The 15,863-nt window shown below is 34.3% G+C and overlaps 1 protein-coding gene across 7 annotated transcripts in view; it reads right to left on the bottom strand.

Moving 5' to 3' along the window:
- The window catches only part of ROBO1 (roundabout guidance receptor 1), a 1,125,490-nt gene that overhangs the window by 960,222 nt on the left and 149,405 nt on the right, over window positions 1-15,863 (bottom strand). For 6 of the 7 annotated variants that reach the window (XM_038581198.1, XM_038581196.1, XM_038581200.1 and 3 more), the window contains exon 2: window positions 11,686-11,822. In XM_038581198.1, the coding sequence (XP_038437126.1) occupies window positions 11,686-11,773 (88 nt within the window). In that variant the 5' untranslated portion in view covers window positions 11,774-11,822. Of the gene's footprint in view, window positions 1-11,685; window positions 11,823-15,863 lie in introns of those variants that run through there. The other variant, XM_038581194.1, reaches the window with a different exon arrangement.

Raw genomic sequence — 15,863 nt, 5'->3', positions numbered from 1 at the left:
CAACAATCAGTTATCATTACACAACTATTGGATGGCTAAGATGCAAAATACTGACAGAACCAAAAGTTAGCAAGAATGATGTCATATGTTTCTAGAGAACTACAAATTAAAAATATTCCATGCTCATGGATTGGCAGAATTAATATTGTGAAAATGTCAATGTTACCCAGGGCAATATACACGTTTAATGCAATCCCTATCAAAATACCATGGACTTTCTTCAGAGACTTAAAACAAATTATTTTAAGATTTGTGTGGAATCAGAAAAGACCCCGAATAGCCAGGGGAATTTTAAAAAAGAAAACCGTATCTGGGGGCATCACAATGCTAGATTTCAGGTTGTACTATAAAGCTGTGGTAATCAAGACAGTGTGGTACTTGCACAAAAACAGACACATAGATCAATGGAAATAGAGAACCCAGAGGTGGACCCTGAACTTTATGGTCAACTAATATTCAATAAAGGAGGAAAGACTATCCATTGGAAGAAAGAAAGTCTCTTCAATAAATGGTGCTGGGAAAATTGGACATCCACGTGCAGAAGAATGAAACTAGACCACTCTCTTACACCATACACAAAGATAAACTCAAAATGGATGGATGAAAGGGTAATTGTATTGCATTAGGAAAAAAAAAAACATGATCATGAAACATGAAACATGATCATGATCTTGGATGAAAGATGTAAATGTGAGACAAGATTCCATCAAAATCCTAGAGGAGAACACAGGCAACACCCTTTTTGAACTTGGCCACAGTAACTTCTTGCAAGATACATCCATGAAGGCAAAAGAAACAACAGCAAAAATGAACTATTGGGACTTCATCAAGATAAGAAGCTTTTGCACAGCAAAGGATACAGTCAACAAAACTAAAAGACAACCTATAGAATGGGAGAAGATATTTGCAAAGGACGTATCAGATAAAGGGCTAGTTTCCAAGGTCTATAAAGAACTTATTAAACTCAACAGCAAAGAAACAAACAATCCAATCATGAAATGGGCAGAAGACATGAAGAGAAATCTCACAGAGGAAGACATAGACATGGCCAACATGCACATGAGAAAATGCTCTGCATCACTTGCCATCAGGGAAATACAAATCCAAACCACAATGAGATACCACCTCACACCAGTGAGAATGGGGCAAATTAACAAGGCAGGAAACCACAAATGTTGGAGAGGATGCAGAGAAAAGGGGAACCCTCTTACACTGTTGGTGGGAATGTGAACTGGTGCAGCCACTCTGGAAAACTGTGTGGAGGTTCCTCAAACAGTTAAAAATAGACCTGCCCTACGACCCAGCAATTGCACTGTTGGGGATTTACCCCAAAGATACAGATGCAATGAAACGTCGGGACACCTGCACCCCGATGTTTCTAGCAGCAATGTCCACAATAGCCATACTGTGGAAGGAGCCTCAGTGTCCATCGAAAGATGAATGGATAAAGAAGATGTGGTTTATGTATACAATGGAATATTGGAATATTGGAATCCAAGGAATATTACTGAGCCATTAGAAACGACAAATACCCACCATTTGCTTCGACGTGGATGGAACTGGAGGGTATTATGCTGAGTGAAGTAAGTCAATCGGAGAAGGACAAACATTATATGTTCTCATTCATTTGGGGAATATAAATAATAGTGAAAGGGAATATAAGGGAAGGGAGAAGAAATGTGTGGGAAATATCAGAAAGGGAGACAGAACATAAAGACTCCTAACTCTGGGAAATGAACTGGGGGAGGGTGGAAGGGGAGGAGGGCGGGGGGTGGGGGTGAATGGGTGGCGGGCACTGAGGGGGGCACTTGACGGGATGAGCACTGGGTGTTATTCTGAATGTTGGTGAATTGAACACCAATAAAAAATAAATTTATTATAAAAAAATAAAAGAAAACAACGAGTTATCATTACACAACTATTGGATGGCTAAGATGCAAAATACTGACAGAACCAAAAGTTAGCAAGAATGACGAATAGGAACCTTGTTCATTACTAGTAGGAAAGCAAAAATGGTACATATAATATTTGGGAGTTTTTTTTTTTTTAAAAAAAAGATTTTATTTATTCATGAGAGGCAGAGAGAGAGAGAGAGAGAGGCAGAGACACAGGCAGAGGGAGAAGCAGGCTCCATGTACCGGGAGCCAGACTTGGGATTCGATCCCGGGTCTCCAGGATCGCGCCCTGGGCCAAAGGCAGGCGCCAAACCGTTGCGCCACCCAGGGATCCCTATTTGGGAGTTTTTTAAGAGGCTAAAACTTATTAGTTTTACCATAAATGTTCTTGGTTAGAAAAATATAATGAAACTATAGTTTTGAGCGAAAGATGCCAAAAATAAGATTCAATAATATGTTTCATTTCATTGACAAACTGATTCAGTGAATATAACAATACACTAGTTACAGGTTGGTTAAGGAGTACTATATTACTTTCTAATCAGGATGAGCCAATTTTTATTATATCTACCATTTAATCACTACTTAGCAACTACTACTTTCTGTACATAATTAACTTTTAGTATACTTTTCAAAGTAAAAGTATTACAAAGTCAGTTCTTGTTATTACATTGGCATTATCTAGAATCCAGCAAACACTTATGGAAAAAGAGCACAGTTTCTCCTGAAGCTACTTCTGTCTACCTAGGAACTTCTGTGAAAAAAGAAAAAAAAAAACAAACTATACACTAAATTTCAAAAAAAAAAAAATAATGCATTATTAATTTCAGCGCTGTGCATACTGGTTAGGAATTTCAGCTATCTTAGTGGTAGTAAGACCTAGGTATACATGCTGAGTTTTCTGTTAAAAGATTTCTAAACCTAAGAAAGACACTTCTACCGGGAGGAAAGAAATGAGCCTTTAAATGGATATATTTTAATTGCATTTGTATTCTTACTTATTTCTTCTCATTCACCAAGTGTGTGGCTTTAAAATAATGATCTATTAAGAATATTGGTTGCCAGTGAATACTGGTGCCTTTACATAAAATAGCTTTGAGGAACATGAGGAATCTGTCAAGCTCAATTTCTTTCCATATATCCTATTTCATTGATTCAAAGATACTTTTTCTCCCATATTCTGACTCTGAATTCTTATAGTTCATGGCATCTCACAATCGTTATGAGCCAGACAGCAGTCATTGCCCATGATGTGATTACTTGTTGATAACTGTTTGTACTGTTGTCATTTCGATTGAGTTCTATGCATTATGGGGGACCACGAGTTTAATTATCATTTTAAATGTCTTCCACAAGTACACTATAATTGACCATTGTCAGTAACTATAACTGTTACTTGAAGCTTAGAAACAAAATTTCAGAAATAGATTTGATATTATTAAAGGAAATATTTATTGTTGGAGGAATCCTTGCAGATCTACATTTTTTTGTGAAGCAAAAATTAAGCTACTAGAGAAAAGAGGATACAATATGTCTAAATAGAATATGTCTACTTTCTGAGAAATTTCAAAAAGATTGCTTTCACCCACCAAATTAAATGCAAAAGATATTGTTCCTCTAGGAGGGATGTAAAAAAGAACTTTAAAGCATTAAGAGGCTGGTCTTATTAATGCATCACACAAAACTATACTTAAGACATTGCTCAAGGCTTAAGTGCTAGTTATATTTTTCCTTAGCCATACATTATGGCATATCTTACGATCATTGTCACCTTACTGTTGGTGACATTCAGTTTCTTTAAAGAACATGAAATCAGCTATAAAACACTTTTTATTCTACAACTATTTAAAAACCACAATTTTCTCATCATATTAAAAAATAAGAATCCAAGAAAATAAAAAAATATATGTACAATGGAAGAGATAAGAATTTACTACTGTCACAGGTTCCATGGAAAATGTACAACCCAGTAGGCAATGACATACCAACAAGGATGGCAGCACAGGATTCTGGGCACCTACCCTCAGCTTATAGTAAGAGTTATACCAGGCTCATGCCTCTAATTTAATTCCATGTCATGCAATGGAACTTTACAGAGTCAACATTAAAATAAAAGTGAAGGTCCATTTCCATAGAAAAATGAGAAATTATATATTTCTGTAGAATGATTTTCATATGCAAGGAATTCAGTCATCTGTATATATACATAGTATATATGTAGTATTATACTATAGTATATATATAGTATACTATATATATAGTATTCTAACTAGAGAATGACTGTTGATATCGATGGTAAAAATATCATAATTCTTATCTTTTATGAGGATTAAAAAATTAACCTCTATGTCAGTCTGGATATATTAATCAGACCTATATGAATAATTTAGAATACACACAAATACTTTTGTATACACACATATATAAATACATATTTAAATTTATGTATTTACATACAAGTGTTATATATGCTTATGTAAGCACACATAAGATGCATATCATGACACAAATTCATGTATATGTATATAATGTCATATCTTCATTTTCAAAATTTACACAGTGGATTGGAGAGAAGTTCAGTTTTTATGCTTTCAAGGTTCACGCATGCATTCAACTTTTCATGTTGAAGTATTTACATTTTCTTTGTATTTTAATAGTTCAAAATACTCATTTTGCTTATTAGTTATTTAAATGTAAGAAATGATTTTCAAAGCCATTCTCCCATGTGAAAACATGGCAGAGGCTGGGTCTGTTTATACAACAAAGGACACAGGCATGTAGACAGAAGAAATCCACAAGTAAAGAGAAAGAATAAATGAATGCTCACTAGGAAATCTAGGGTAAAGATTTGAATGAAGTAATGACAGCCTCTCAGGCAAACAGAATTTTTTACAAAAGGCTTTCTCTAGCCTCAGGCACAATTACAAAAGCTGTACCATATAGCCTCTATCACTCATAATCTGGAAAAGTGCCTCTTTCTATTAACCAAGCAATAGAGGAGCAAAAATTATTTATACCAGCCCATATGAGGCACTCTGTTTGCTGCAATGCATTCGGATGGCTTAATTAGGTGGATAGTGTGGCACATGAGGTTTTACAAGCCAGGTTAATCACAAAGGCCGCGTCATCAAAGCAGAGTAGTCATGGGCTCTACAGCTAGATTACAAATAGGAGTTTCTTCATTGAGTGTCTTGTCACTGACTGTGTCTGTTAGTTTGCCTCCATCTACTTAAACAATTAGATAAAGCCTCACACTAGTAGTCCAAGGCTAATAAAGAGCCATGGAATTGAGTACAGCTGGCAATTTCTCCAGTTATTAAGATCTCATCTTCTACTGAGTGGTGGTCTCTAGAAAGTAAGGAATGCATTTTATTTTTTTTTTAAATATTTGTTCCCTTTCAAGACCCGACACACCTAGCCATAGATTTTCTAATCCTATTTAAGACCCACAAACACACAAAAACTTAGAACAAAAAACAAGGTTACATCACAATGTCAACTGATTTAACAATCAAAGAATTTTAAAAATGCGTTTTTGTCAGTAGTAATATAAAGGAAAATCCCGATAAACACAATGACACTGAGAGAATAAATGTTATATACCAGATTTGTTAATAACCACGTACTCTACAGTTTGGTTATAGTACTCCTATTCATCTTCTGAGTGCTAAATTTAACTTGGCAAATTGTCCAGAAAAATTCTAGTAGTGTTCATATATACACAAGAGACAATAGTCTATATAATAATACCTATATACATTCATTCATATATATGTATATATGTTTATATACTCGTAAATAGATATACATTCATATATATGCATATATACATACACACACGTATGTGTGTATGAGTGACTCTAAATAGCATTATAGATAACCATTTTGAGCTTAAGTCCAAAAAAATGACATATACTACCACACATATATTTTTTACTTGATCTCTTAAAATAATTATATATTGTAAATCATTTAACAATAAATATGCATTAAATCAAATCATAGTGTAGCACTCTATGTCCACCTCAATTTCATTAATAACACTTTCATTTGACCATCTTCCAACAATGAATCTTAGGGTCAATTCTTGACTCTTCTCTTCCCTTCCCTTCCCTTCCCGCCATCCCTCAGTTTTTCTGACTCTCTATCCATGTTTTGCAAATTTCATTTCCTTCTCTGTTGCCTGATCTCTACCCAGGATTCTGCCTTTTTTTTCCTGTAATCTCTTCCTGCAATTACTTATCCATTTATCAATGAACATTGAATGAATAATTTCTACATACTATTCTTTTTGGTATTGAAAATACTTTTGAAAAATTCTAGGAGTGTTTTCCTGTATTCTATCATAACGATAGCTTCTTATAACTAGCAAATTAGAATAATAATAGATTTTTCATTATTTTATCTGCTCCAGAAAGACAATTTTTTTCTACATTTACATTTTTACATTTAAAGCTTCTTGGTGTAGTATAAAGGCTCCTCAAGATTTGAACTTCAATCTCTCCGGACTCATCTCCAAACATCCCTTAATATGCACTTTTCCTTTCAACCAAATCATACCAGAGTCCTTCTTCTGATCTTCATAACTCTGTCTCCTGGCATGAGCCTGGGATTTTCTCTCCCACTCATCCCTCTCCAAAACTTGTAAAACTAAAGTACGTAGCTTACAGTAAGTGCTTAACAGGTGTTAGCTTTCCAATAGATTCTTATTTTGTTGGTCTGCTCTGTGAATTCTGTGAGGTTTTCAAGTTGCCTGAAGGGCATTTGGCAAAGATCTTATTGTAGGATCTCACCCTTGATTACAGGTCTGTTTTCCCTCAATTGCATCTGTAGTTATTGTCCTGCTACAACCATATTTAGGGATTGGGCTCCCATTAGTTACAGAAAATGTGCATCATTAATATATTATTCTAATTTGGACACAAATGCCCAGACACTTAATGTCTGAATAAACATTTCATTAAGGCATGGTCAAAATTTAGGAGAATTTGTACTAATTAGGCAAAACTAAATGTATTTTATAAAGTAATTTTAAATTACATAGGTTAATTTTCACTGACCTATTAGTATAATACCTTCCTCCAGTGTGAACAATCATATTTCTGAGTCTCTAATATTACTATGAAATAAAAATAGCAAGAAACAGAGGTAAAAAAGGAAACCAGCAATGGTCTCAAATATGCTCCCCCAAATCCTTGAAATATCGAAAAGAATTATCTTCAAATACTTTTATCCCTCTCTCATGAGACACCTTCCTCAGAGAATTAACGTTTTTTTAATGTACTCAACTATTTAGCAACTTAAATTTTGTCAAAAGCAGTGTTTCTCAAATTTTCTGTGCATTAGATTGATTTGGGGTATTTATAAAACTTCAGGTTTTGAGGCTACAGATCCAGGCTCTCTCTGTTTCAGTGATTCTGCCAGAGGCCTAGAAAACTTTACTTTCACTAAACATTTAAAGTGCTTCTGAAAAAATAATCTATGGGAAATACATTAAGAAATAATTCTATAATCACACAGATTTGTCAAGTAACATATAAAGTCATATCACTTTTATTTACTCTTTTATATACACATTTTTTTTTTACTTTTGTTTATAGTAACACCTCTATTAATGTATAGTTGAAAGAGCTAAGTAACCTGTTAAAGTACTTTGTAGTTTACTTTTTTTTTACTTTGTAGTTTAAATGCTATATTCTAATAGAAGAGACTTTTTAAGTTTTTAAAATTAATTAATTTCTGAATAGTCAATCCAGCTAAAAAAAAAAATCAAACTGCCTATGAACAAGTAATCTTTATAGACTGAAAAATCATATGTATTTTCCTTATCACTGCCCATGGATACTGTGCTCTAGAAACTAATAACAACCATTGGAAAAATCATGCTTGTAGATAAAAATCTTTGGAGGATGTGTACATGCAACATTATTAATTAAATAGTATACTCCAAAGGAATCGTTTGAAGATTCTATCACATTTCCGTTTCAGAAATACACTTTCTATTTTATTTTTTTGCATTTCAAAGGAAAGTTTTAAGATCTGAAATAATTCCTCAAATCTATTTAAAAACCTGTTGGGCATGTGAAAAATAAAACACAAAAATAAGTATATATGGGAATCGTTATATATAATTATATATATTACGTCTAGATTTTATATGAAGAATTCTTTATTTAAAATTTATAATTTCTCTATAGATGATTCAAATCCAAATAATACGTAGCTCCTTGCAATTACCTTCCTCTGGGTAAAACAGCAAGGTAATGAAGTGATGGTGGATGGGTAGGTGGGGAGGGGAAGCAGTAAATCATTTCAGACAATTTCACACTCAAGCCTTGTTGACATGAGGCAGGGCAAAGGAAATAACCCTGTCAGCACCTGCATCTTTAATGAGGGAAAATGCTGCTGCACGTGTAGAGAAGAGAGAGGAAAAAATAAATCACGTTTAACTTGAAAGTGGGCTGTCGGATTTATTCAAATAGAAATACAACCTTGTGTGTGTTTTCTCCTCCTCATATATTTCCACTTAAAATCTTTCAATACACACCCAGAATTCAACATCGTCGTTTTTATTTTTAACCTTGGTGTTCTTCAAAGTTTCAATTCAACCCACTATATGCGAAATGTAGACTTTTAAAACATATCATTTAGCATTTGTCTTTCATTGTCTTCTGACATCTGTTGCAATCAGAGGTGGATGTTTAAAATGTAAAGATGGGAATCTGTCAGATTCCTTTGTAGGAGAGATTAAATAAAGATGTGGCATAGCCCAGATACAGCAGGCTATTTCTATAGCCTATATAGGAGATAACCACTGTTGGCTTAAGAGTACTTTATATGTAAATAAGAGATGAGGTAAATTGACAAGAGAAACATCTAGCAGTGTTTTTCATTCAGGGGCAGGGTTTTCAGAGGCTCTACACGCAATGAAGGGCAACCTCTGGAAATTGTTCGAGTGGCCTAATCATTCCTAGAATACACCTTTTAATTACTTCTTTCTTTTAAAATTGATTTACTAAAAAAAAATGATTTACTTTCAAGCAAAAGTATTTCTTGATTTAAAATGGTAAGTAATTTCTAGGCACCTCGCTGACACACCAACCACTTCCCATACAATATTGTAAATACACAAAAATGTAAATATGATAAAACATAAGCAGTTTTTAAAAAGCATTATCTAGAGAGACAAAAAAGAAAATTAAAAAAAAAACACGAGAGCTGGGTAATCCATCAAGCCAAGCATTATATTCAAATAATATTTTAATATTTAATTACACCAAGTAACTAAGTCACAGCTTTACCAAACACCTCTTTATTATTGTGGTAATAAAATAATTTGCATTATGATGGTTATTTGCATTTTTTTTACTTTGTGCCCTGAGGCTATATACACCTGTCCCTGTACACACTTCTGTTCATGTGGTAAGTCATCAAGTTAAGTTCTAGAGACTGCTTACTTCTCAGTTTTTCAAAACTTATTAACGTTTTTTCATCTATCTGCCTTTGAAATCAATTTCTTGTGAAGGAGAATATTCTTTCGTCAAGGTGAAGAGTGAAAGTAAATCAGGTGAATGAGAAACTGTTTCTTCAAAAATCACTGAGATGGATCTTCCCATCTCTGCTCACTCTAAACTCCACTAGCCTCACTCCAGGTCCAGGTCTCTACTAAACATGAGAAAGCTAAAAGCACAACAGCAAAAGGAATCAGGGCCTCAGTTCATTCTAAGATGACTGCGGGGGGGGGGGGGGGGGGGGGGGGGTGCGAACCTGAGGCTGACAACTCCTTTCAGGAGGTTTATAATCTCCTTAGCCTGAAACCAACCATCCTGGGGGCAGGAGTTATGAAAATGGCTTCCCCTCTGCAGGTGTTCCTTTTGAAATGCTAACAGTATATTTCCTCTGGCAGGTAAATTACTTTGAAATAATTCTTGAAATCTGTGGTACAGAGCAAGATGGATAATTTTATGCAACCCCTTTCAATACTCGTATTTCTTTTTAAGGTGTTGTTCCAAAACAGGCCCTGAGTTACTAATCTGTCTGACATATTATTAACTAATTGATAACTGATCACCTCTGAAACCAATCTATATATTGTATGAAACAATAAATTCATTTATTTTAAGCTCTCTTTTAGTTTTAAAAATGCTTAGCTATAGGATAGTAATTGCTGAGTCTCGACAAATTTTAGGCCTAAATGTTTACATTGATTGGTCTACTTTGGAATGACACAATATCCTCTTGAATGGAAAGGTAACTTTATATTTCATACATAAACCTTACTTCTTTCCACCACATACATTAATGGATGTATTCCTTCTTCCAGGTATCTAGGTAAAGATGATTCAAGACACTCCTGCTCATTTTGAGATCTGACCACCTGCTGGATAACTAGATCACGGATTAAATTTGTTGACTTGCAACAGGTACTGGCTGGCCAGATAAACAGTTTAAGAATATTTAAGCTGTATGTCTACCTGTATGTGTCAACAGTCATGGTTTTCAAAACATTTTCATACAAATGCCCTCTTTACCCTAACAATTTGAAAAACGGGTTATTTTGTACTTAATTTGCATTTTTTAAAAATGCATATTTTTCATATTGTCAATCTTTGACATTTGGTCCATTCACTAATTTTAATCAATACTCAACAGAGTTCTGGCAAGAGAAGGGACTGTAGCAACAGATTTAAAAAAAAAAAAAAAAAAAAACTTTAGTAATTTCAGTAGTGTATTAAGTACAAAGTAGCTAAATGTACTTTGCTACACCAGACTAAATTTTCTGTATACTTTCACCTTATGGAAATGCTTTTAACAGATATAATTCCATTCCTTTTTTCACAGCTCCCTTACCTGCCAAGTCAATGTATCCATTTTAACCCAGCAAGGGAAAAAAAGTCAAGCCCATAGATGTTTTAAGAATTCCGTTTCATGTGTGGATACAAATGATAATTACATACAGTTGCCAGATATTGAAATATGACAGTAAAATAAATAAAAATCAAACTTCAAGGTTTAATTTAATGAAACACCATATGCCACTCTTTTATGAATAACTGGTCTAAATTATGATGACCAATTAAACCTATCTAAATGAACTACAATTCATTCCCATAGATTTAACTAGAGGAAAGTTGACATCTTTTCATTCTTGGATCGATATTTTTTCTATTTTCCTGTACCATAGCATTGGGTTTAGTTAATTTCCCATAAAAGAGGTTAAGTAAAGCTTTTTGCCGCTATGTTATTCTAGCATCATTAATAAAAGTATGACTTCAAGGAAACCAGTTTCTAACTTCACGGAAAACAATAGTAACTATGGCAGCATGTTGCTTTTTTTATTCTGACATTGTTCAGCCTGTTAATTAACATGTCACTCCTCTAAAGGCTTTTCAGGTTTAAATACTTCACTTGTTTTGATGGTCCTTTTCTACAGTACTAACGTGAGTTGTAACTGCTTTTCTTTTTGTGTCACACATTTCTCCCCTGCTATAATTGCTCTTCTACCACTCCAATTCACTAAGTTAATATAATAACTCTTTACATGTTGCAGTTATAGTGAATATTTGTCAAGTTCCTCACTTTCTCTAGGGAATTAATAAAGTGCTCTGTATTCAAGCATATTTGATCCCTGAAACATATCAGCATACACACTTAAGAAACCATTCACACAGACTTACAAGTTTGAAAGCAAATGAACAAATTTGACTTAAAGACATACAGTGAAAAACAAATTTAAAGCAAAAGAAAGTGCAGTGGTCATGATTTGATAAAACAAATGCATGGCACTTACCGGGAATAAGCTGCGCCAGGAACAGGTGATCTTTGGACAAGCTGAGGAGTGATATTATGACCAAAAAAGGAACATGTTTCCATTTCATCTTTGTCCCTTCCTTGCATTACACCCAGCCAGTGACAGATAGGCTTTATCTGGAAGAAAAAATAAATAGCAAATTATTTGTTAATAGTTAGCAAATAATTGACTACAGATAGTCTTTATCTATATTGAGATAAAGACAGTATTAAAAATATTTTGTGAAAAATTACAGGTCAAATGCATTTGAAATACCATTTTTTCAAGATGATAAAACACAAATTACACTGAATATATCTTAGGCTATATATTTTGAACAAATATAGTATTTATTAATTTTGAAATTGCATTTTCAGACATAATTAGCAAATAATTCATTGGTTTTCTATATCATTTAGGCAATGCCAGATAAATGTTTCTATTTTCTCACCAATTTAGTGATTTCATCAGGTCTAGAAAATATTATGGTTATTCATTCTCTAAGTAAATATTTACAGACAGCTTATAATGAGCCAGTCAACCATGCTACTTTGAAGATAGAACAGAAGACAAGACTAAATATTCTCTCTTTATTCAAGTAGATAAACAATTTGAGGATATTTTATATCAATTTATAAACACATTAAAATTTTTTGTACATGTTCTATTTTGAACAAAGTATGCTGTATGAGTCATGAAGGACCAAAGAAATATAAAATAGTGCCTTGTAGATGATGACTTTCACAGATGGCAGAAAAAAACTACAGGAATTCAGGTGGAAGACCAATCAGTTTTGCTTCAGAGAACCAACCAAACTTACACTAAAGATACATGGCATTTAAGTTAGATTTAGGAGATAGGAGGTAGATAAACATGTGTTCACTTACTCAAAAATACATAAATAAATCTAGCACAATAAAAAATGTAATTTGTTGCCAAAGAAAAAGAAAGTTCTATCAGTCATTTTGTGACACTCAGAGTGCCAGCTGGAGAAAAGGATGACCTAATTGATTCTGTAGGTTTATCTACACAAAGCTATTATCAATTTGTCCAGTTGAGCTGAGCTGTCCTTACTTTATTACTTATCACTGTACAGTTAATTGCCAAGTCTTCCTTTAGCAGAGCCTCCTAATCCTCCTGCCAGACACCTACAATCACTGAACATATAAGATATTTGAGGATTATTTCTTCTCTTTAAGAATTCTGCAAACCACTCTTGTCTGGGCTAGAACCTTGCCTACAGAGAAATACCCTTGCTACTGTAGGTCCATATTTGTTATCCTTTTTCCTTGTCTTGGAGCCAATGCCTTTGTAACCCTCCTTACCCTGGTATAGTACTCATAAATGACATCATATGTCCACAACATTATCTTCCATGTATTATCTGTTTTAAGTGTCAAATGAGAGTAGAAGGTAGATTAGATTTCAGATAATCACAAACCTACATGAACAGTTCCACTCTTCAATCCATACTATGTAGTTGTTACTATATAAAAAGGCTCCTTCTCAGAGTAATCCATTAGTGTTTGCTTATAGTCACATTTTTCAGTGATATATAGATGATTAGTTCTTCCAGAGAAAATGTACAAATACACTGCATCCTAGTAACTTCTGCTTGACTGGGTTTCCATATAACAGTCACCCTGTCATCTTGGCTTCTGTTTGCCTAGGGATAGTTTCATATTCCTCCTCACTCTAACGTTTGATTATTATGTGCGTCTAACTAGACATCAGAGTCCCTGTTTTGAGATAAACCCTAGATCTTGTATTCTATTTTTTTAAGATTTTATTTATTCATTAGAGAGAGAGAGAGAGAGAGACAGAAGCAGAGACACAGGCAGAGGGAGAAACAGGCTCCATGCAGGGAGCCGACGTGGCACCCGATCCCTGGTCTCCAGGATCACACCCTGGGCCGAAGGTGGCACCAAACCACTGAGCCACCTGGGCTGCCCATAGATCTTGTATTCTTTATATGTACCTGAGTAGTTTTGCCTCAGCTTTTGATGTAAATAAAAGCAAATATGAATCTAGAAGCTGTTTATAATTTGCTTATTATTTGAACATTTAGAATTATTATAGTAGGTAAATGATACTTAAAGGATAATTATTGAAACTAAGATTTTCATATCTGTGGTTGGTTATATTCTAACAATTTTAATTTTTTTAAATTTATTTATGATAGTCACACAGAGAGAGAGAGAGAGAGGCAGAGACACAGGCAGAGGGAGAAGCAGGCTCCATGCACCGGGAGCCCGACGCGGGACTCGATCCCGGGTCTCCAGGATCGCGCCCCGGGCCAAAGGCAGGCGCCAAACCGCTGCGCCACCCAGGGATCCCCCTAACAATTTTATTAATAATTCCATAACTTACTAGCTGCCAGTAGCCATCGATAAAATAAAGGCCTGTATCAAATATGTGCATTCTTCTTTTAAAATCAGTGAAATAGGGTTGCCTCAGTGGCTCAGTTGGTGAAGCCTCTGACTTGTGATTTCAGCTCAGGTCATGATCTCATGGGTAGTGAGATGGAGCCCTATGTCCAGCTCTGTGCTCAGCAGGGAGTTTGCTTGAGATTCTCTCCCTCCGCCCTTTCATCCCACTCGTGTGTGTGCTCTCTCTCTCTCTCAAAAAAAAACAAAAAACAAAAAACAAAAAAACAGCTTTTAAAAAACAATATAAAACCAATGCAATAAATGCAATAATCATAAGAAAATAAACCTGGAAGGAAAATTATTTTTTATAACTGGTTGAACTCCTGCCAGGTATATTAACAAGCAGATATTTCAAACTTCAAGGATGTTTTAGTATATTCATAAAACCAAATTTTATTAGTTAAGGACAATTCTGTGACTTTATATGGTGAGTGGCTAGTACCATAGCATGATTTTAAGGTACAATCCACAAATCAGAAGTGGCAACTACCTTATTTGCTATGTACACAAATCATAATAGTTTGGAATTTTAATCTTCAAGAGGCCTGTCTAAAAATGAACGTACCCTAAAATTAACCCCTTATGTAAAATCACATCTTTGATATATTAATAATAAGACAACTGATTTTAGTGAAGAATGTGATATAACTGCATTTGGAGGCTGAGTATTAAAATACAGTAAATTCAACAACCACAAACACAACCCCATGAACGCTTTTCTCCATAGCTATATATATAAGTAAGGCCTCCCAGCAAAGTACTAAGAATGTATATTCATACAGTTTTGAATTAAAGAAACTACTATGACATGAGAAAAGAGAAAAAAATGTAATATCCTTTTCTGCTGTGAAATATTAGGCTGGTTATGAGGTTACAGAATTATTTAGTGTAATATAATGCTTTAAAATTATAATTTTGGTGGCTGGAGTGCCTGAATGGTGCAGTTGGTTAAGTATCTGACTCTTGGTTTTGGCTCAGGGTTGTGAGATCAAGCCCTGCATTGGGTTCAATTCTCAGCATGGAGTCTGCTTGGGATTTTCTCACTCCCTCTCCCTCTGCACCCCTTGCTCATGCCTGTCTTTCAAATAAATACAAAAAATCTTTAAAATGTAACATACATATATATATTTATATTATTTTGGGGGAATAATAAATCTATGGATGTAATATAGTGCACTATTTTAAAAGCATAGATGGCAATACTAAATTTTTGGGTATGATGCTCAGCTCCACCACTCAGATGTTGACTTTGGGCAAAAAAAATTAAGCTCTCTTAGTCTCATCTTTCTCAAATATAAAATCTGAATAATAACAATAACAGCTACATCATTGGGTAAGATAATATGTATGGGGTGTCTAAAAGAGTGTCTGTTTCATCACCTGATATCTAATAATGTTAATATCATCATGACTCCCAACTTCAAATAGCATCCAGTGGGGTTCCTCCAGGGTGATGATGGAACCAGTCTTAGATCTGTATTTACATGTTGCTTCACATTTGAATAGTGTCTGCTTTAGGTTTAACTTGTAAGACTTTAGGGGTTTTGATTTAGTTTAATGAACTTTTTATTAAGTTAAATTTATATATGTTAAAATGAACCCATTTACAGTATAGGTTTAAATTTAATAAACATATAGAGCTAAGTACTGACCACCCCAATGATGATATAGATACTTTCCATAGGGCCCTTGGTGTTAAAAGGTAATATGTTATATACATATACTTTGCATGTATTTGTGCTGCTATTG

The sequence above is a fragment of the Canis lupus genome, chromosome 31, assembly GCF_011100685.1.
Source record: "Canis lupus familiaris isolate Mischka breed German Shepherd chromosome 31, alternate assembly UU_Cfam_GSD_1.0, whole genome shotgun sequence".
NCBI classification, from domain to species: Eukaryota; Metazoa; Chordata; class Mammalia; order Carnivora; family Canidae; genus Canis; species Canis lupus.
The sequence above is the reverse complement of the archived record's forward strand: the minus strand, read 5'-3'. Positions and strand labels throughout refer to the sequence as shown.